The 23,716-nt window shown below is 45.0% G+C and overlaps 1 protein-coding gene across 1 annotated transcript in view; it reads left to right on the top strand.

The window, feature by feature from the left end:
- lrrk2 (leucine-rich repeat kinase 2) overlaps positions 1–23,716 on the top strand; it is a 143,804-nt gene that overhangs the window by 118,364 nt on the left and 1,724 nt on the right. The window contains 7 exon segments of the mRNA XM_080505514.1: positions 210–403; positions 1,313–1,385; positions 1,462–1,652; positions 5,700–5,852; positions 16,745–16,959; positions 19,692–19,748; positions 19,995–20,124. Coding sequence (XP_080361640.1) covers positions 210–403; positions 1,313–1,385; positions 1,462–1,652; positions 5,700–5,852; positions 16,745–16,959; positions 19,692–19,748; positions 19,995–20,116 — 1,005 coding nt within the window. The 3' untranslated portion in view covers positions 20,117–20,124.

The following is a 23,716-nucleotide window of genomic DNA, read 5'->3' as shown; positions in this document are numbered from 1 at the left end:
GGAAGTGGAAGGTTGAACCAGTACACCATATTGTTCCTGCTCTTTCCACACAGGAAGTGGAAGGTTGAACCAGTACACCATGTTGTTCCTGCTCTTTCCACACAGGAAGTGGAAGGTTGAACCAGTACACCATATTGTTCCTGCTCTTTCCACACAGGAAGTGGAAGGTTGAACCAGTACACCATGTTGTTCCTGCTCTTTCCACACAGGAAGTGGACTCCAGCCCCGTCCTGTGCTTGGTGACGGTTCAGATTCCAGGCGAGGCGTGTGAGTGGCTGGTCGCCGGCACCCAGTCTGGTTCCCTATTGGTCCTCAGCACACAGGACACTTCCTCCTGGCACTACCTGCAGGGTGTCACGGACGCAGTCACCTCGCTGTACTTCCATGTACACCCTCGACGCACGTAAGCACCGAAACACACGAGTCCAAGTCTCAAGGGTTTCATGTACTGGATCAGGAAATACAGTCGTTTCACTTTCTCTATTTTATGGTAAATTGATGTATGTAGTGCTTTTGAACTGCTTGAGCAGTCCCAAAGGGCTTGACATCGTTAGTCACATTCACACATGGAAATGTGTTTGACACTTGAACTTTTTAAATGTGAAATTTTGAAGGTGATCTGAATCCAAGTGGTGAGGATAGATCTGGCGTGGCGTGTGCTCCACACATACAACGCTTTAAACAACACATAACAGAAGAATGCTGAAGGCGGATGATTTTAGTTCTAAATGCATGCTTTTATTTTGAAACCACACAGTGTCCACTGCACCGAGGAAGCCTCCGGGACACAATGAGGCCTTTCTCTAATGCTTGTGATCAAAGCGTATGTGTCAAGAACACGCTGCCAGAATCATGTCAGATTAGGACTTAAGTCTTAGGACTTAGAGAAAAAGGCAGATTTAGGTCACGTTCAGAATTTGGTGGGAAACTACCGATGGGCAGTGACGCATAATCCGATTACTTTTTTCAAGCAACCAGTAAAGTAAGTGATGACGATGGCAAAAACAGTAATTAGATTACCATTACTTTCCCACAAGCAGGCCTTGTTACTGTGGGGCTAAACTGGGGGTAGGTGTTGCCAGCTTGTGTCTGGGATGGGTTCAATAATGAGAAGTCATTTCCACAACAGGATCAGGAGCAGATGGAACCAGGTGTACTATCACATGTTCAGTCTTATTCATTCATTAGCTTATTTTCAGTTTTATTAATTAATAGGTTTCTTTCGAGCAAGATCCTATCTATCAATTAAAACTTTCTCAGAGTGGTATGAATGTACGGAAACAGTCGCTTCAGAGCTTCTTCTGTTTTCCAGCCAAAGAAAGAACTACCTGCTTGTTGGGACGGCAGACGGAAGCGTCAGTGTTTACGAGGATTCTGTCCTGAAGGTAAATAGGATGTGTTGTGTATGTGGGCGCAGTGTGTCTTTCCCGCCTCACTGCCTGTGGTTGCTTGGTTTTCCAGCAGGACAATGGCCCTGCAGTTAAAACTGTGTGTGTGGGCAACACCGACGCCCCCGTAGTGTGTTTGGGTCAGTCGGTGTGCGTCCAGGACAGCAGGGCCATGTGGGCCGCCTGCGGCACCAACGTCCTGTCCTTCAGCGTCCACTACGACGTCTGCACCTCCATGGACACCAGGCCGAGCGCCGCCTCCAGGTCAGTTCATGTGTTTTCACTGAAAACTGTGTTTGACGCTTACACTTGTCAGTGAGTGAAAGGAGGCGGAGAACAAACCAAGTTCTGGGTGGCGGGTTGCTGGTGCCGATCCCAGCCTCCTGTGGGCGAGGCGGGGCTACACCCTGGACGGGTTGCCAGGCGGGACTACACCCTGGACGGGTTGCCAGTCGGGGCTACACCCTGGACGGGTTGCCAGTCGGGGCTACACCCTGGACGGGTTGCCAGGCGGGGCTACACCCTGGACGGGTTGCCAGGCGGGGCTACACCCTGGACGGGTTGCCAGGCGGGGCTACACCCTGGACGGGTTGCCAGTCTGTCACAGAACAAACAACCACACACACTCACATTCACACAATTTAGTGTCACCAATTCACCTCATATGCATGTTTGTGGACCGTGGCTGGAAACACACACACACACAGGGCGACCGTGCAAACACACACACACAAAGGCCTTGGGTCACACTTGAACCCACGACGTGGTCGCTGTGAGGCGAGAGCCGGAACCACTGCTCCTCTCTGCTCCTCACTGCTCCTCTCTGCTCCTCTCTGCTCCTCACTGCTCCTCTCTGCTCCTCACTGCTCCTCTCTGCTCCTCACTGCTCCTCTCTGCTCCTCACTGCTCCTCTCTGCTCCTCACTGCTCCTCTCTGCTCCTCACTGCTCCTCTCTGCTCCTCACTGCTCCTCTCTGCTCCTCTCTGCTCCTCTCTGCTCCTCTCTGCTCCTCACTGCTCCTCTCTGCTCCTCACTGCTCCTCTCTGCTCCTCACTGCTCCTCTCTGCTCCTCACTGCTCCTCTCTGCTCCTCACTGCTCCTCTCTGCTCCTCACTGCTCCTCTCTGCTCCTCACTGCTCCTCACTGCTCCTCTCTGCTCCTCACTGCTCCTCTCTGCTCCTCACTGCTCCTCTCTGCTCCTCACTGCTCCTCACTGCTCCTCTCTGCTCCTCTCTGCTCCTCTCTGCTCCTCACTGCTCCTCTCTGCTCCTCACTGCTCCTCACTGCTCCTCACTGCTCCTCTCTGCTCCTCTCTGCTCCTCACTGCTTCTCTCTGCTCCTCTCTGCTCCTCACTGCTCCTCACTGCTCCTCTCTGCTCCTCACTGCTCCTCACTGCTCCTCTCTGCTCCTCACTGCTCCTCTCTGCTCCTCTCTGCTCCTCACTGCTCCTCTCTGCTCCTCACTGCTCCTCTCTGCTCCTCTCTGCTCCTCACTGCTCCTCACTGCTCCTCTCTGCTCCTCACTGCTTCTCTCTCCTCTCTGCTCCTCACTGCTCCTCACTGCTCCTCACTGCTCCTCTCTGCTCCTCACTGCTCCTCTCTGCTCCTCTCTGCTCCTCACTGCTCCTCACTGCTTCTCACTGCTTCTCTCTGCTCCTCACTGCTCCTCACTGCTCCTCTCTGCTCCTCACTGCTCCTCACTGCTCCTCTCTGCTCCTCACTGCTCCTCACTGCTCCTCTCTGCTCCTCACTGCTCCTCTCTGCTCCTCTCTGCTCCTCACTGCTCCTCTCTGCTCCTCACTGCTCCTCTCTGCTCCTCTCTGCTCCTCACTGCTCCTCACTGCTCCTCTCTGCTCCTCACTGCTTCTCTCTCCTCTCTGCTCCTCACTGCTCCTCACTGCTCCTCACTGCTCCTCTCTGCTCCTCACTGCTCCTCTCTGCTCCTCTCTGCTCCTCACTGCTCCTCACTGCTTCTCACTGCTTCTCTCTGCTCCTCACTGCTCCTCACTGCTCCTCTCTGCTCCTCACTGCTCCTCACTGCTCCTCTCTGCTCCTCACTGCTTCTCTCTCCTCTCTGCTCCTCACTGCTCCTCACTGCTCCTCTCTGCTCCTCACTGCTCCTCTCTGCTCCTCTCTGCTCCTCACTGCTCCTCACTGCTTCTCACTGCTTCTCTCTGCTTCTCTCTGCTCCTCACTGCTCCTCACTGCTCCTCTCTGCTCCTCACTGCTTCTCACTGCTCCTCACTGCTCCTCTCTGCTCCTCACTGCTTCTCTCTGCTCCTCACTGCTCCTCACTGCTCCTCTCTGCTCCTCTTTGCTCCTCTCTGCTTCTCACTGCTCCTCTCTGCTCCTCTTTGCTCCTCTCTGCTTCTCACTGCTCCTCACTGCTCCTCACTGCTCCTCAACTTAAATGTTGGTTTTAAAGGCAGACTTGATATATCAATTCATGACACTGGTTTATAATTTTTTCTTCAAGCCCAAAGTCCAGGAGCTCAGAAACTCAGACTATTACATTTAGAGCAGGGGTGTCAAACATGTGGCCCGGGGGCCAGAACCGGCCTGGGGGCCAGAACCGGCCCGGGGGCCAGAACCGGCCCGCCAGAGGGTCTCATCCGGCCGCCATGTTTTTTTTTTAAGTATAAATATGAAAACTGACAGAGGCTGATCTAAAAACAAAAATGACATTCAGAACCTCCCTTGGTTTGACCCCCGACATTAATGCATCTGTGGAGGTCACATGACTCAACACCTTTCACAATAAAACAACGAGTCCAATTTATGTGAAATGATACTTTAGACATGTAAACTCAAAACAATTTCCAGATGATGACAACTTGTTTTAATCCTGAATATAATATCCAGATAAGGTGACTGAGGTTTTTTTTTTTGCAAATCTGACTTCCTTTAATATGTATATTTCAGAATAGACTGTCAAATTCTTGCAGTTACAAAAGAATCAAAAGAAGGAAAGACTTTGCATTTGTCCATATCTGCAGTTTAACATGTGATGTTTGACTTGTCGGCCTCCAGAGGTCAGAGGTCAGATCAGGTTGATGTGGCCCCTCAACTGAAATGACACCCCTGATTTAGATAAAGTATTTAAACATGAAAATGTTGGTCTACTGGAATGTTTGTCCCTATACAGTATACGGTATGCATTTAATATTTGTTTGATCAGGGCTCCTTCTGGGTCAATTACTGCATCAGCGCAGCACAAAGGTGATCAGCTTGTGATCCTTCTGAAACGTTGTTGAAGCTGTATGGTGTGGAGGAAACCAGCATGCTGAGGTGTTACTGAAGCAGTAGGGTGTTATTTTGTTCAGTCTTATTGGCTCTGTTGTCTTTTGTCTTCCTCTGGACCAGAGTTTTTCAACCACTGTGCCACGACACACTGGTGTTTCCTCCAGATCGTCAGCTGAGCCGTGGGAAATTATCCAGTTTCACATTTTTTCTAAAAAATCATTTGCTCTCACAGCCGCTGTCAGCTGTGAGAGCAGTGTGCAGAGTAATCATGTATCAATACTCTTCACCACTAGAGGGCAGCACAGAGCTTTGCCGGTGAAATGTAAAGTGACAGACGTCAGTGTGGTTCATCTCCACCTCCTGCTACCATCTTGTATCAAAGTACTGTGTCAGTGACAGTGATGGAGAAGTTTTTGAAAACCAGGATCTCAGCTCTTCATCCATCAGGTCCAGGTTTCACACTGAGGGAGGCACTATTGAAAAAAGTCCTTGCTTTCTGGATTTACTGGATTCCTGTTGATCAAACTTTGATGAGAAAGACTTTATGTTGTTAATAGAGGCTACAGAGGTTCACATTTTAACATTTTCAGGTGGAGGTGTGACTCTAGATTTTTCCAAAGAAAAAAGTATGTCTTGGCTCAAAAAGGTTGAAAAACACTGGTGTGGACGATGATCAGAGCTCCTCGGTGGGCCTCAGGTCAGGCCAGTCTGCTGGTCACACTGTGGTCATTAGAGCAGGTTCTCGTGGTTCTAGCAGTGTGTTCAGATGCTGAGATGTGCAGGAAGATAAAACCAGGATCTGCATGAAGCTCCTCAGACGAGCAAGCAGCTGTGGTCTCTAACGTCCTGGGAGACGGTTGCAGAGACTGTGGACTTGATAAAACAGCAGCAGATGACGGAGGCTGTGGACACTTCACACTGGAACCTCTATATCGAGAGGATTTCACTTTTAAAATTGAATCGCTGAAATAAAATAAGTTTTCAATGATGTCCTGATTCACTGAGCTGTTCCTGTAAGTCGATGTATGGTTTCCACAAGGCAGAGAAACTTGACCTCTGTGTCTCCAGTCGGCAGGCGTCGCTGGGCGGTGAGGCCTGCATCTCCACCATGGTTCTGGACAAACTGCTGTACCTGAGCAAAGCTGGAACTCCATCAGTGGAGGTCTGGGACAAGAAGAGCCAGAAGATGGTGGACTGCATCGACTGTACCCGCATTATCAGGTACTTTGAGGGTTATCAGGTACTTTGTCATTACATGAGGGTTATCAGGTACTTTGAGGGTTATCAGGTACTTTGTCATTACATGAGGGTTATCAGGTACTTTGAGGGTTATCAGGTACTTTGTCATTACATGAGGGTTATCAGGTACTTTGAGGGTTATCAGGTACTTTGAGGGTTATCAGGTACTTTGAGGGTTATCAGATACTTTGAGGGTTATCAGGTACTTTGAGGGTTATCAGGTACTTTGTCATTACATGAGGTCATCAGGTACTTTGTCATTAGATGAGGGTTATCAGGTACTTTGAGGGTTATCAGGTACTTTGTCATTAGATGAGAGTTATCAGGTACTTTGTCATTACATGAGGGTTATCAGGTACTTTTTCATTATATGAAGGTTATCAGGTACTTTGTCACTAGATGAGGGTTATCAGGTACTTTGTCATTACATGACGGTTATCAGGTACTTTGAGGGTTATCAGGTACTTTGTCATTAGATGAGGGTTATCAGGTACTTTGAGGGTTATCAGGTACTTTGTCATTACATGAGGTCATCAGGTACTTTGTCATTAGGTGAGGGTTATCAGGTACTTTGAGGGTTATCAGGTACTTTGTCATTAGATGAGAGTTATCAGGTACTTTGTCATTACATGAGGGTTATCAGGTACTTTTTCATTATATGAAGGTTATCAGGTACTTTGTCACTAGATGAGGGTTATCAGGTACTTTGTCATTACATGAGGGTTATCAGGTACTTTGTCATTACATGAGGTTATCAGGTACTTTGTCATTACATGAGGTTATCAGGTACTTTGTCATTACATGAGGGTTATCAGGTACTTTGTCATTAGATGAAAGTTATCAGGTACTTTGTCATTACATGAAGGTTATCAGGTACTTTGTCATTACATGAGGGTTATCAGGTACTTTGTCATTACATGAGAGTTATCAGGTACTTTGTCATTACATGAGAGTTATCAGGTACTTTGTCATTAGATGAGAGTTATCAGGTACTTTGTTATTAGATGAGAGTTATCAGGTACTTTGTCATTAGATGAGAGTTATCAGGTACTTTGTCATTACATGAGAGTTATCAGGTACTTTGTCATTACATGAGAGTTATCAGGTACTTTGTCATTACATGAGAGTTATCAGGTACTTTGTCATTAGATGAGAGTTATCAGGTACTTTGTCATTAGATGAGAGTTATCAGGTACTTTGTCATTAGATGAGAGTTATCAGGTACTTTGAGGGTTATCAGGTACTTTGTCATTACATGAGGGTTATCAGGTACTTTGTCATTACATGAGGGTTATCAGGTACTTTGTCATTACATGAGGGTTATCTGGTACTTTGTCATTACATGAGGGTTATCAGGTACTTTGTCATTACATGAAGGTTATCAGGTACTTTGTCATTACATGAGGGTTATCAGGTACTTTGTCATTACATGAGGGTTATCAGGTACTTTGTCATTAGATGAGAGTTATCAGGTACTTTGTCATTACATGAGAGTTATCAGGTACTTTGTCATTACATGAAGGTTATCAGGTACTTTGTCATTACATGAGGGTTATCAGGTACTTTGTCATTACATGAGAGTTATCAGGTACTTTGTCATTACATGAGGGTTATCAGGTACTTTGTCATTACATGAGAGTTATCAGGTACTTTGTCATTAGATGAGAGTTATCAGGTTCTTTGTCATTACATGAGAGTTATCAGGTACTTTGTCATTAGATGAGAGTTATCAGGTACTTTGTCATTAGATGAGAGTTATCAGGTACTTTGTCATTAGATGAGAGTTATCAGGTACTTTGAGGGTTATCAGGTACTTTGTCATTACATGAGGGTTATCAGGTACTTTGTCATTACATGAGGGTTATCAGGTACTTTGTCATTACATGAAGGTTATCAGGTACTTTGTCATTACATGAGGGTTATCAGGTACTTTGTCATTAGATGAGAGTTATCAGGTACTTTGTCATTACATGAGAGTTATCAGGTACTTTGTCATTAGATGAGAGTTATCAGGTACTTTGTCATTACATGAGGGTTATCAGGTACTTTGTCATTAGATGAGAGTTATCAGGTACTTTGTCATTACATGAGGGTTATCAGGTACTTTGTCATTACATGAAGGTTATCAGGTACTTTGTCATTACATGAGGGTTATCAGGTACTTTGTCATTACATGAGAGTTATCAGGTACTTTGTCATTAGATGAGAGTTATCAGGTTCTTTGTCATTACATGAGGGTTATCAGGTACTTTGTCATTACATGAGAGTTATCAGGTACTTTGTCATTAGATGAGAGTTATCAGGTACTTTGTCATTACATGAGGGTTATCAGGTACTTTGTCATTAGATGAGAGTTATCAGGTACTTTGTCATTACATGAGGGTTATCAGGTACTTTGTCATTACATGAAGGTTATCAGGTACTTTGTCATTACATGAGGGTTATCAGGTACTTTGTCATTACATGAGAGTTATCAGGTACTTTGTCATTACATGAGGGTTATCTGGTACTTTGTCATTACATGAGGGTTATCAGGTACTTTGTCATTACATGAAGGTTATCAGGTACTTTGTCATTACATGAGGGTTATCAGGTACTTTGTCATTACATGAGGGTTATCAGGTACTTTGTCATTAGATGAGAGTTATCAGGTACTTTGTCATTACATGAGAGTTATCAGGTACTTTGTCATTACATGAAGGTTATCAGGTACTTTGTCATTACATGAGGGTTATCAGGTACTTTGTCATTACATGAGAGTTATCAGGTACTTTGTCATTACATGAGGGTTATCAGGTACTTTGTCATTACATGAGAGTTATCAGGTACTTTGTCATTAGATGAGAGTTATCAGGTTCTTTGTCATTACATGAGAGTTATCAGGTACTTTGTCATTAGATGAGAGTTATCAGGTACTTTGTCATTAGATGAGAGTTATCAGGTACTTTGTCATTAGATGAGAGTTATCAGGTACTTTGAGGGTTATCAGGTACTTTGTCATTACATGAGGGTTATCAGGTACTTTGTCATTACATGAGGGTTATCAGGTACTTTGTCATTACATGAAGGTTATCAGGTACTTTGTCATTACATGAGGGTTATCAGGTACTTTGTCATTAGATGAGAGTTATCAGGTACTTTGTCATTACATGAGAGTTATCAGGTACTTTGTCATTAGATGAGAGTTATCAGGTACTTTGTCATTACATGAGGGTTATCAGGTACTTTGTCATTAGATGAGAGTTATCAGGTACTTTGTCATTACATGAGGGTTATCAGGTACTTTGTCATTACATGAAGGTTATCAGGTACTTTGTCATTACATGAGGGTTATCAGGTACTTTGTCATTACATGAGAGTTATCAGGTACTTTGTCATTAGATGAGAGTTATCAGGTTCTTTGTCATTACATGAGGGTTATCAGGTACTTTGTCATTACATGAGGGTTATCAGGTACTTTGTCATTACATGAGAGTTATCAGGTACTTTGTCATTACATGAGGGTTATCAGGTACTTTGTCATTACATGAGAGTTATCAGGTACTTTGTCATTACATGAGAGTTATCAGGTACTTTGTCATTACATGAGAGTTATCAGGTACTTTGTCATTACATGAGAGTTATCAGGTACTTTGTCATTACATGAGGTTATCAGGTACTTTGTCATTACATGAGGGTTATCAGGTACTTTGTCATTAGATGAAAGTTATCAGGTACTTTGTCATTAGATGAGAGTTATCAGGTACTTTGTCATTACATGAGAGTTATCAGGTACTTTGTCATTACATGAGAGTTATCAGGTACTTTGTCATTACATGAGAGTTATCAGGTACTTTGTCATTAGATGAGAGTTATCAGGTACTTTGTCATTAGATGAGAGTTATCAGGTACTTTGTCATTAGATGAGAGTTATCAGGTACTTTGAGGGTTATCAGGTACTTTGTCATTACATGAGGGTTATCAGGTACTTTGTCATTACATGAGGGTTATCAGGTACTTTGTCATTACATGAGGGTTATCTGGTACTTTGTCATTACATGAGGGTTATCAGGTACTTTGTCATTACATGAAGGTTATCAGGTACTTTGTCATTACATGAGGGTTATCAGGTACTTTGTCATTACATGAGGGTTATCAGGTACTTTGTCATTAGATGAGAGTTATCAGGTACTTTGTCATTACATGAGAGTTATCAGGTACTTTGTCATTACATGAAGGTTATCAGGTACTTTGTCATTACATGAGGGTTATCAGGTACTTTGTCATTACATGAGAGTTATCAGGTACTTTGTCATTACATGAGGGTTATCAGGTACTTTGTCATTACATGAGAGTTATCAGGTACTTTGTCATTAGATGAGAGTTATCAGGTTCTTTGTCATTACATGAGAGTTATCAGGTACTTTGTCATTAGATGAGAGTTATCAGGTACTTTGTCATTAGATGAGAGTTATCAGGTACTTTGTCATTAGATGAGAGTTATCAGGTACTTTGAGGGTTATCAGGTACTTTGTCATTACATGAGGGTTATCAGGTACTTTGTCATTACATGAGGGTTATCAGGTACTTTGTCATTACATGAAGGTTATCAGGTACTTTGTCATTACATGAGGGTTATCAGGTACTTTGTCATTAGATGAGAGTTATCAGGTACTTTGTCATTACATGAGAGTTATCAGGTACTTTGTCATTAGATGAGAGTTATCAGGTACTTTGTCATTACATGAGGGTTATCAGGTACTTTGTCATTAGATGAGAGTTATCAGGTACTTTGTCATTACATGAGGGTTATCAGGTACTTTGTCATTACATGAAGGTTATCAGGTACTTTGTCATTACATGAGGGTTATCAGGTACTTTGTCATTACATGAGAGTTATCAGGTACTTTGTCATTAGATGAGAGTTATCAGGTTCTTTGTCATTACATGAGGGTTATCAGGTACTTTGTCATTACATGAGAGTTATCAGGTACTTTGTCATTAGATGAGAGTTATCAGGTACTTTGTCATTACATGAGGGTTATCAGGTACTTTGTCATTAGATGAGAGTTATCAGGTACTTTGTCATTACATGAGGGTTATCAGGTACTTTGTCATTACATGAAGGTTATCAGGTACTTTGTCATTACATGAGGGTTATCAGGTACTTTGTCATTACATGAGAGTTATCAGGTACTTTGTCATTAGATGAGAGTTATCAGGTTCTTTGTCATTACATGAGGGTTATCAGGTACTTTGTCATTACATGAGAGTTATCAGGTACTTTGTCATTAGATGAGAGTTATCAGGTACTTTGTCATTACATGAGGGTTATCAGGTACTTTGTCATTAGATGAGAGTTATCAGGTACTTTGTCATTACATGAGGGTTATCAGGTACTTTGTCATTACATGAAGGTTATCAGGTACTTTGTCATTACATGAGGGTTATCAGGTACTTTGTCATTACATGAGAGTTATCAGGTACTTTGTCATTACATGAGGGTTATCTGGTACTTTGTCATTACATGAGGGTTATCAGGTACTTTGTCATTACATGAAGGTTATCAGGTACTTTGTCATTACATGAGGGTTATCAGGTACTTTGTCATTACATGAGGGTTATCAGGTACTTTGTCATTAGATGAGAGTTATCAGGTACTTTGTCATTACATGAGAGTTATCAGGTACTTTGTCATTACATGAAGGTTATCAGGTACTTTGTCATTACATGAGGGTTATCAGGTACTTTGTCATTACATGAGAGTTATCAGGTACTTTGTCATTACATGAGGGTTATCAGGTACTTTGTCATTACATGAGAGTTATCAGGTACTTTGTCATTAGATGAGAGTTATCAGGTTCTTTGTCATTACATGAGAGTTATCAGGTACTTTGTCATTAGATGAGAGTTATCAGGTACTTTGTCATTAGATGAGAGTTATCAGGTACTTTGTCATTAGATGAGAGTTATCAGGTACTTTGAGGGTTATCAGGTACTTTGTCATTACATGAGGGTTATCAGGTACTTTGTCATTACATGAGGGTTATCAGGTACTTTGTCATTACATGAAGGTTATCAGGTACTTTGTCATTACATGAGGGTTATCAGGTACTTTGTCATTAGATGAGAGTTATCAGGTACTTTGTCATTACATGAGAGTTATCAGGTACTTTGTCATTAGATGAGAGTTATCAGGTACTTTGTCATTACATGAGGGTTATCAGGTACTTTGTCATTAGATGAGAGTTATCAGGTACTTTGTCATTACATGAGGGTTATCAGGTACTTTGTCATTACATGAAGGTTATCAGGTACTTTGTCATTACATGAGGGTTATCAGGTACTTTGTCATTACATGAGAGTTATCAGGTACTTTGTCATTAGATGAGAGTTATCAGGTTCTTTGTCATTACATGAGGGTTATCAGGTACTTTGTCATTACATGAGGGTTATCAGGTACTTTGTCATTACATGAGAGTTATCAGGTACTTTGTCATTACATGAGGGTTATCAGGTACTTTGTCATTACATGAGAGTTATCAGGTACTTTGTCATTACATGAGAGTTATCAGGTACTTTGTCATTACATGAGAGTTATCAGGTACTTTGTCATTACATGAGAGTTATCAGGTACTTTGTCATTACATGAGAGTTATCAGGTACTTTGTCATTACATGAGAGTTATCAGGTACTTTGTCATTAGATGAGAGTTATCAGGTACTTTGTCATTACATGAGAGTTATCAGGTATGATGATTATAAGGATGTTGATGGTCTTAAGGTTTGAGTTCTTTCTTAAAAGATGACAGCAGGAAACAGTTTTGTCCTTGCTGACATGGTTCTACTTCCTCAGAGCGTCTAAAGAAAGAACTCAAACGTTAATAGTCAGAACGACAAAATGAACACAATCCAAGTGTTGATGGGCTCGTGTGGCCTGTCTGAGTCCAGAGCCAATCAACACACTTGAACAGGTGTTATACAGCTGTTACATATACATATATATTTTTATTTTTTTTAAATTGGTCTGTTTGTTTGTTTGTTTAATTTATATATTTATTTATTTATTTTCAGAAATGTGTGTTTGTGCTTGTACCACTAGAGAGCGCTCATGTAGCTCTTGTGACACAAGAGCTACATTTTGAGAATCTAAGTGAAGCTGAGATCTTTTTCTTTCTTTCTTTCTTTCTTTGTATTTATTAGTGTAAAGCGGCTTTGAATGTCCAAAAAAGCATGACACAAGTTTAATTCATCATCTTCATCTTCATCTTCATCATCATCGGGTCATGCATGAACAAGTTAATGCTTTCATCAGCATTTTTTACCAAAAAAGTGCTGTTGTAACTGAAGCTTGACATGAGCTGACAGAGAAGCAGAAGAGCGGCTGACCATGGGGAACATGTGGAGGTTTTTGTTAAGATAACAGGTCAGAGAACCAGCAGCTTTTAACTGACGTCGCTGCAGGTTTTCACCAGGAGCGACTCACTGTTTCACACTGAACACACACACACACCGTTACCTGCTACTCGACAAATAAAATACCTCATGTGGATGATCATCTTCCTACTGAGCCTCCAAAGTCCCAGAAGGTGGTGTTTTTCTTTATCTTGTGTGCACAAGTTCATTTCTTGCCTCTAACGACGCCCAAAGTACACATCCGCCATACAATGGACAGAACTGAGACTAATTGTATTCATACGGATGTTTAGCCTCTGTAGGATGTATACGTCTAAATATAGCGGTTTTTGATCTGGAGCTGATCCAAAACATCATGTAATGTGCCTTTTTTCTTTTTCACAAATACAGTTTAAAGTCTCACAAAACTGAAACTTCACTTCTATGAATGTTTAGACTCTGTAGGACAATCTAGTTCAGATTGGAGAATTCTACGGATACTGTATTTTGATCTGGACCTGGTCTAGTGTGGTCTAGAGATGAAATAAGAATCTGTGATATCTCCTCTGAAGCCTTTTCACACAGAATTAAAGCTATACAAGTTCAATATTGGTTGGTAGAAGTGTGCCTTACTGAACATGCCTGCAGTGATTTACATCCACATGTGGTGCAGAAAATGGAAAATCAATGGACACACAGCATGTCGAGGTACTTTCACCTTCATTTAACCCTTAATGCTGAGTCGGGATTGAAGTTCAGAGTCGTTTGTTTCTGTACAAAGTCAAAGACGCAGTTTAAATCTGCGTAGTCCATCTGTCCGCTGAGCGTTTTGTCCTTAAACATGCACAGTAAAGGATTCATACCGAGAACAAACACCCTCTCGCTTGTAAGATATTCCAAGATGAACATAAACCTTGATGAGCTCAGTTCTCTCGATTATTTGGAGGCTGTGCATCAGAAGGCGTCCAGGACTCATAGGAGTTCATAGTAAACGATACAAAAATACCACCTTTTGGGATTTTAGTGACACTGAATCTTCCACTCAATCCCATATCATTTTATTTATAGCATCAATGACACCAGTCATCTGAGAAGCTTTTACAGAGAAAAGCTATTAATTCAAGAGCATGAGAGCATTCTGAAGTACCAGAGGTGGAGATGTTCTGTGGAACCAGAACCCTCAGAACCCTCACATTGTAACTTGAGGGAGCGACTTATTATCTCGTTCCCACGTGTTATTTTTATTATTTTCTCTATCCACTCTGGGGCTCCGTGTCGCTGTACACTTCAGAAAGCCAGTTCAGCATCTCTTCCACCTTGTAGGTAGTCATAACTCCAGAGATAACTCCAGAGATAACCCCAGAGGTAACTCCAGAGGTAACTCCAGAGGTAACTCCAGAGGTAACTCCAGAGATAACGCCAGAGATAACTCCAGAGATAACCCCAGAGGTAACTCCAGAGGTAACTCCAGAGATAACTCCAGAGATAACTCCAGAGATAACTCCAGAGGTAACTCCAGAGGTAGCTCCAGAGATAACTCCAGAGATAACTCCAGAGATAACTCCAGTGGTAACTCCAGAGGTAACTCCAGTGGTAACTCCAGAGGTAACTCCAGAGATAACTCCAGTGGTAACTCCAGAGGTAACTCCAGAGATAACTCCAGTGGTAACTCCAGTGGTAACTCCAGAGATAACTCCAGAGGTAACTCCAGAGGTAACTCCAGAGATAACTCCAGAGGTAACTCCAGAGGTAACTCCAGAGGTCACTCCAGAGATAACTCCAGAAGTAACTCCAGAAGTAACTCCAGAGATAACTCCAGAGGTAACTCCAGAAGTAACTCCAGAAGTAACTCCAGAAGTAACTCCAGAGATAACTCCAGAGGTAACTCCAGAGATAACTCCAGAGATAACTCCAGAGATAACTCCAGAGGTAACTCCAGAGATAACTCCAGAGGTAACTCCAGTGATAACTCCAGAGATAACTCCAGAGGTAACTCCAGAGATAACTCCAGTGATAACTCCAGAGGTAACTCCAGAGATAACTCCAGTGATAACTCCAGAAGTAACTCCAGAGATAACTCCAGAGGTAACTCCAGAGATAACTCCAGAGGTAACTCCAGAGGTAACTCCAGAGGTAACTCCAGAGGTAACTCCAGAGATAACTCCAGAGATAACTCCAGATGTAACTCCAGAGATAACTCCAGAGATAACTCCAGAGGTAACTCCAGAGGTAACTCCAGAGGTAACTCCAGAGTTAGCTCCAGATGTAACTCCAGAGGTAACTCCAGAGGTAACTCCAGAGATAGCTCCAGAGATAACTCCAGAGATAACTCCAGAGATAACGCCAGAGGTAACTCCAGAGGTAACTCCAGAGGTAACTCCAGAGATAACTCCAGAGGTAACTCCAGAGATAACTCCAGAGATAACTCCAGAGGTAACTCCAGAGGTAGCTCCAGAAGTAACTCCAGAGGTAACTCCAGAGATAACTCCAGAGGTAACTCCAGAGGTAACTCCAGAGATAACTCCAGAGGTTACTCCAGAGATAACTCCAGAGATAGCTCCAGAGGTAACTCCAGAGATAACTCCAGAGGTAGCTCCAGAGGTAACTCCAGAGATAGCTCCAGAGATAACTCCAGAGATAACTCCAGAGATAACTCCAGAGATAGCTCCAGAGATAGCTCCAGAGGTAACTCCAGAGATAACTCCAGAGATAACTCCAGAGATAACTCCAGAGGTAACTCCAGAGGTAACTCCAGAGGTAACTCCAGAGGTAACTCCAGAGATAGCTCCAGAAGTAACTCCAGAGGTAACTCCAGAGATAACTCCAGAGGTAACTCCAGAGGTAATTCCAGAGGTAACTCCAGAGGTAACTCCAGAGGTAACTCCAGAGGTAGCTCCAGAGGTAACTCCAGAGATAACTCCAGAGGTAACTCCAGAGGTAACTCCAGAGGTAACTCCAGAGATAACTCCAGAGGTAGCTCCAGAGGTAACTCCAGAGATAACTCCAGCGGTAACTCCAGAGATAACTCCAGAGGTAACTCCAGAGGTAGCTCCAGAGGTAACTCCAGAGATAGCTCCAGAGATGACTCCAGAGATAACTCCAGAGGTAACTCCAGAGGTAACTCCAGAGATAACTCCAGAGGTAACTCCAGAGGTAACTCCAGAGATAACTCCAGAGATAACTCCAGAGGTAACTCCAGAGGTAACTCCAGAGATAGCTCCAGAGGTAACTCCAGAGGTAACTCCAGAGATAGCTCCGCCCCCAGCTGATGACACGTCAGGCCCCGGCCTGGCTCCTCTCTGGTCCAGGAAAGGGGTGGAGCCAGTTTAGCACCAGTTCCTCCTCTGATAGGCTTTGGCAGTGGAAAGACTAAATGTGGCCTCTGGTTGTTTCAAACACAAACAGTGAAAATGATGGTTCAGTGTGAAGCTTCCAGAACAAACAGGTTCAGGCTGTTTCCTCCTGGTGCCTCCTGACAGGTCGGCTCTCTTCTCTCCACAGACGTCACTCTGGAGGCGGCGCAGCTCGACACCACGGCGGCGAGGCCGAGATGGCGGCGGCGTGCGTCAAGGCCCTGCTGGTGCAGAGCGGCGTGGCTCTGTGGGTCGGCACCGGAGGAGGCTACCTGCTGCTGCTGGAGCTCCACAACTGCCAGGTGTTGCAGGTGGTGGAGCCCTACTGCCGCTCCATCTGCTGCATGGCCTCCACACTCATACGTGAGTCCTCAGTTCACTGTGGACGCTTTGTACGGTGACGGCTTCTATATTCACTCCCACTGGGGGGCTCGTCAACACAGGAAGTGATGCGTTTTATAGACCAGTGTTTTTCACCCACTGGTGTTTCCTCCAGATCGTCAGCTGAGTCGTGGGAAATGATCACATTTCACATTCTTTTCTAAAAACCATTTGCTCTCACAGCGACAGTGTGTTTCAGAGTAATCATGTATAAATACTCTTCACCACTAGAGGGCAGCACAGAACTTTGCCGGTGAAATGTAAAGTGACAGACGTCAGTGTGGTTAATCTCCACCTCCTGCTACCATCTTGTATCAAAGTACTGTGTCAGTGACAGTGATGGAGAAGTTTTTGAAAACCAGGATCTCAGCTCTTCATCCATCAGGTCCAGGTTTCACACTGAGGGAGTCACTATTAAAAAAAGTCCTTGCTTTCTGGATTTACTGGATTCCTGTTGATAAAACTTTGATGAGAAATACTTTATATTGTTAATAGAGGCTACAGAGTTTAACGTTTTAACATTTTCAGGTGGAGGTGTGACTCCAGAGTTTTCCAAAGAAAAAAGTGTGTCTTGGCTCAAAAAGGTAGAAAACCCTGGTGTGGAGGTGGACAGTCGGGGCCGGTCCTGTGAGGTCACACTCTCCAATAGGCTGCGCTGCTACAAAGAACTTGTTGATTACATATCTGCTTCACATGTGCTGATATATAGAATTTAGGCCTCTGACCAACAGTTTTGGCATCTCTGTAATTCAGATCATTTATATTGCATATCCACATCTCATCATCACAATACATATTACACATTAAGGTTCCCACACACTGTGCCATTTTCGGCCGTCTGAGATGAAAGATCAGATCGTGTGAGAATCGTTAGGAAAATCTATGGTGGCGACTCAAATCGGTTGGTCTTTGTGCAAAGTGTCAGGATGGCTGAGGCTGTAAGCTCAAGACCACTATCGGATTGTGTCTGATATTTGGGGAGTCGCAGAGCAGCAGAGCAGCAGAGCAGCAGAGCAGCAGAGCAGCAGAAGAGCAGCAGCAGCAGCAGCAGAGCAGCAGAGCAGCTGTGATCACTGCTGCTGCTGCACAGAACAAACTGTTTCCTTTACATTGAGTGTTTATTGCTGCCCCCCCCCCCCCCCCCCCCCCACACACACACACACACACACACACACACACACCCCGCGAGTCAGTGTGTGTGTTCCTACAGTCTGAGGAGAAGACATGATTATTCACCTTCTTCTCAGTGAGTCTGTGACGACTCAACATTGTTCAAACCTTGTGGGGAAGCTTTGACACACTTCACACCAGCAGCTCACTGCACTGCTCACTGCTCACTGCACTGCGCTGCTCACTGCGCTGCTGACTGCGCTGCTCACTGCGCTGCTCACTGCGCTGCTGACTGCGCTGCTGACTGCTCACTGCACTGCTGACTGCGCTGCTGACTGCTCACTGCACTGCTGACTGCGCTGCTGACTGCGCTGCTGACTGCTCACTGCGCTGCTCACTGCACTGCTCACTGCACTGCTCACTGCACTGCTCACTGCGCTTCTCACTGCACTGCTGACTGCGCTGCTGACTGCACTACTCACTGCGCTGCTCACTGCGCTGCTGACTGCTCACTGCACTGCTGACTGCGCTGCTGACTGTGCTGCTGACTGCTCACTGCACTGCTCACTGCACTGCTCACTGCACTGCTGACTGCTCACTGCGCTTCTCACTGCACTGCTGACTGCGCTGCTGACTGCACTGCACACTGCGCTGCTGACTGCGCTGCTCACTGCGCTGCTCACTGCGCTGCTCACTGCGCTGATGTCATCAAATCCATGCGACTTCACTCCGTCCAGGTGGATTTGATTGTGTGTGTAGAGTTGAGTGAGTGTCGATGGAGGAAGACGTGACGGAGAGCAGGTGGAGACGCCAGAGGCTGCAGGACGATCTGACCCAGTTCTCATGTCCTGCTCACCAGTGTGACGCTGTGAATGTGTGAAGTCTGGTTTGTGTTCACCAGAACCAGTCCTCCATCCTCTGTGGTACCACATCTGGTGTCTGGACAGTCCAGTGGAACCGCTGACTCATGACTGACGGACTCCTGAGTCAGCGTCGGAGGAAGTGGCTCCACCAAATGTTAGACGCTGTGCCCTCTTCATTTCTCTCACTTTGTCCAGATGTTGTCGGCTCCTATTGCTATTGACATGTGTTGACCGGTGCAACATCCGTACCTGCTGCCGTCAACAGTGTACCTTTGTGATTGGCAACATTCTGACGCATTTAAAACTGAGAACCATCATGCAAGTAAACCGGATCTCCACAAGAAATCTGAATTGATCAAGACCTGCAGTGTGAACGCAGCCTGAGTCGCGTCACATTGAGTCGTAGAGACTCGGTGTGAAAGTCTGTGATCCAGTGTCTCATGAACTCGTTTCACACCTGATATTTGATGTGGGATTCAGGTTCCATGTTCTTTTTGACAAGCTGGATGCTCTCAGTGTGTCCATGTCTTCACTCGGGGAGGTTTGACTGGTTGCGCTCGCCTGCCAGGAAGCAGCGTGACAGAAAACAGAGCTGGGTGCAGGGTGGCCTGTTGGCCAGCGGGGGTGCTGTTGTTGTTGCGGAGTCATGCTTTCTCCCCGCAGAGCGGCTGTTCAAATGCTGCACCTGCTGCGGCCTTTCTCTCTGACCTCCGTCACAGTATGTTTTATTTTGTAAACCAGAAACACTGAACTGGAAGGACGTGGTGCTGGTGGCGGGCCGGGGACGCCCTCTGGACGGTGAGTGGACACGTCTCTGAGAGAACAGCTGTGTGACGCTGTCTTCGCGTTGGTCCAAGTGTGTGTGTGTGTGTGTGTGTGTGTGTGTGTGTGTGTGTGTGTGTGTGTGTGTGTGTGTGTGTGTGTGTGTGTGTGTGTGTGTGTGTGTGTGTGTGTGTGTGTGTGTGTGTGTGTGTGTGTGTGTGTGTGTGTGTGTGTGTGTGTGTGTGTGTGTGTGTGTGTGTGTGTGTGTGTGTGGGCCCTCAGATGCAGACGGTGTGCTGACGGTGTGGAACAGCACGCTGCCCCTGGAGGTCAAGGACCTGAAGAAGCACTGCGAGAAGAGAGAGCAGATCTCGGGCAGAATGAGAGAGCAGCTCCACGTCTGAGCCTGCAGGTTCGTGTCACGACACATAATTAATGTTTCTCTCTCTCTCTCACACACACACACACACACACACACACACACAGCCCAGTAGAGGTTATTTTCTATCACTTCTCCACACTGAAACCAGCAGGGGGGGAAACGTTGATATCATTCGATATAGGAGAGGTGAAGAATGAAGAATAAAGTGTTGAAGAAGGAGCTTGGGACTGTTTGTCCCACAGCTGGAGGACAAACAGTGTCTCAACACAACACGACCTGCATCATGTTTTATTGCTGTGAATCAAAGGATCTTTAGTTTGGAATTGACTAATTTATATTGATCTGCAAATCAGAAGCGACTGCTGCCACCAGCCACTGAAACACTTTCACCTTTTCTCACTCTCTTCCAGCACATCCTCTGTGAAATTACGAGCACATTGTAAGATTATTGTAATTTTCTCAATATGTCATTTTGTGTATGATCTTTTTTGTGTACATAATTTAAAAATATAGTTTGATTTATTTATATAATATAATAACCTTTCAGCTTTATGGTGTAATATCTCACGGAACAATTTTAAAAATCTGGATTTTCCTCAAATCCAAAGACGTATGATGACTCTAACCAACAGCTGTTTGTTTGTGTTCAAACTGTGATGATCAACAGTTCTGAGGGAGGACAGACCATGACAAGTCCCAGTAATGACTGAGACTCCACGTTTCATCCTCTTGACTCTTCAGGGAGAAAATCCTTTATAGGAAGGAGGAAGAAGCAGTAGTGACCGCTTCCAAGCAGGGACATGGCAGCAGGGACATGACAGGGACATGACAGCAGGGACATGACAGCAGGGACATGGCAGGGACATGACAGGGACATGACAGGGACATGACAGCAGGGACATGACAGCAGGGACATGACAGGGACATGGCAGCAGGGACATGGCAGGGACATGGCAGCAGGGACTTGACAGGGACATGACAGGGACATGACAGCAGGGACATGGCAGCAGGGACATGACAGGGACATGGCAGCAGGGACATGACAGCAGGGACATGACAGGGACATGACAGCAGGGACATGGCAGCAGGGACATGACAGGGACATGACAGGGACATGACAGCAGGGACATGGCAGCAGGGACATGACAGGGACATGGCAGCAGGGACATGGCAGGGACATGGCAGCAGGGACTTGACAGGGACATGACAGCAGGGACATGACAAGGACATGACAGGGACATGGCAGCAGGGACATGACAAGGACATGATGGGGACATGGCAGCAGGGACATGACAGCAGGGACATGGCAGGGACATGACAGCAGGGACATGGCAGCAGGGACATGGCAGCAGGGACATGACAGGGACATGGCAGCAGGGACATGGCAGGGACATGACAGCAGGGACATGGCAGGGACATGACAGGGACATGACAGGGACATGACAGCAGGGACATGACAGCAGGGACATGACAGCAGGGACATGACAGCAGGGACATGACAGGGACATGGCAGCAGGGACATGACAGGGACTTGACAGCAGGGACATGGCAGCAGGGACATGACAGGGACATGGCAGCAGGGACATGACAGCAGGGACATGGCAGCAGGGACATGGCAGCAGGGACATGGCAGCAGGGACATGACAGCAGGGACATGACAGGGACATGACAGGGACATGGCAGCAGGGACATGACAGGGACATGGCAGCAGGGACTTGACAGGGACATGGCAGGGACATGACAGCAGGGACATGACAAGGACATGACAGGGACATGGCAGCAGGGACATGACAAGGACATGATGGGGACATGGCAGCAGGGACATGACAGCAGGGACATGGCAGGGACATGACAGCAGGGACATGGCAGCAGGGACATGGCAGCAGGGACATGACAGGGACATGGCAGCAGGGACATGGCAGGGACATGACAGGGACATGGCAGCAGGGACATGACAGCAGGGACATGGCAGGGACATGACAGGGACATGACAAGGACATGACAGGGACATGACAAGGACATGACAGCAGGGACATGGCAGCAGGGACATGACAGGGACATGAAAAAGGACAGGGCAGGGACATGACAGCAGGGACATGACAGGGACATGACAGCAGGGACATGGCAGGGACATGGCAGCAGGGACATGACAGGGACATGGCAGGGACATGGCAGCAGGGACATGACAGCAGGGACATGACAGGGACATGGCAGCAGGGACATGACAGCAGGGATATGACAAGGACATGACAGGGACATGGCAGCAGGGACATGACAAGGACATGACAGGGACATGGCAGCAGGGACATGACAAGTACATGACAGCAGGGACATGGCAGCAGGGACATGACAAGGACATGGCAGGGACATGGCAGCAGGGACATGACAGGGACATGGCAGCAGGGACATGACAGCAGGGACGTGACAGGGACGTGACAGGGACGTGACAGGGACATGACAGCAGGGACATAATGAATGATGAAACAGGTTAAGGGTGATGAAACAGGTTAAGAGTGATGAAACAGGTTAAGAGTGATGAAACAGGTTAAGAGTGATAAAACAGGTTAAGAGTGATGAAACAGGTTAAGAGTAATGAAACAGGTTAAGAGTAATGAAACAGGTTAAGAGTAATGAAACAGGTTAAGAGTGATGAAACAGGTTAAGGGTGATGAAACAGGTTAAGAGTGATGAAACAGGTTAAGAGTGATGAAACAGGTTAAGAGTGATGAAACAGGTTAAGAGTGATGAAACAGGTTAAGAGTGATGAAACAGGTTAAGAGTGATGAAACAGGTTAAGAGTAATGAAACAGGTTAAGAGTAATGAAACAGGTTAAGAGTAATGAAACAGGTTAAGAGTAATGAAACAGGTTAAGAGTAATGAAACAGGTTAAGAGTGATGAAACAGGTTAAGGGTGATGAAACAGGTTAAGAGTGATGAAACAGGTTAAGAGTGATGAAACAGGTTAAGAGTGATGAAACAGGTTAAGAGTAATGAAGCAGGTTAAGGGTGATGAAACAGGTTAAGAGTGATGAAACAGGTTAAGAGTGATGAAACAGGTTAAAAGTGATGAAACAGGTTAAGAGTGAGGAAACAGGTTAAGGGTGATGAAACAGGTTAAGAGTAATGAAACAGGTTAAGGGTGATGAAACAGGTTAAGGGTGATGAAACAGGTTAAGCGTAATGAAACAGGTTAAGAGTGATGAAACAGGTTAAGAGTAATGAAACAGGTTAAGAGTGATGAAACAGGTTAAGAGTGATGAAACAGGTTAAAAGTGATGAAACAGGTTAAGAGTAATGAAACAGGTTAAGAGTGATGAAACAGGTTAAGAGTAATGAAACAGGTTAAGAGTAATGAAACAGGTTAAGAGTAATGAAACAGGTTAAGAGTAATGAAACAGGTTAAGAGTGATGAAACAGGTTAAGAGTGATGAAACAGGTTAAAAGTGATGAAACAGGTTAAGAGTAATGAAACAGGTTAAGAGTGATGAAACAGGTTAAGAGTAATGAAACAGGTTAAGAGTGAGGAAACAGGTTAAGAGTAATGAAACAGGTTAAGAGTAATGAAACAGGTTAAGAGTGATGAAACAGGTTAAGAGTAATGAAACAGGTTAAGAGTGATGA

This window comes from Blennius ocellaris, assembly GCF_963422515.1.
Source record: "Blennius ocellaris genome assembly, chromosome: 11".
NCBI lineage: Eukaryota > Metazoa > Chordata > Actinopteri > Blenniiformes > Blenniidae > Blennius > Blennius ocellaris.
Note: the sequence above shows the minus strand (reverse complement) of the source record. Positions and strands in the feature narration are given on the sequence as shown.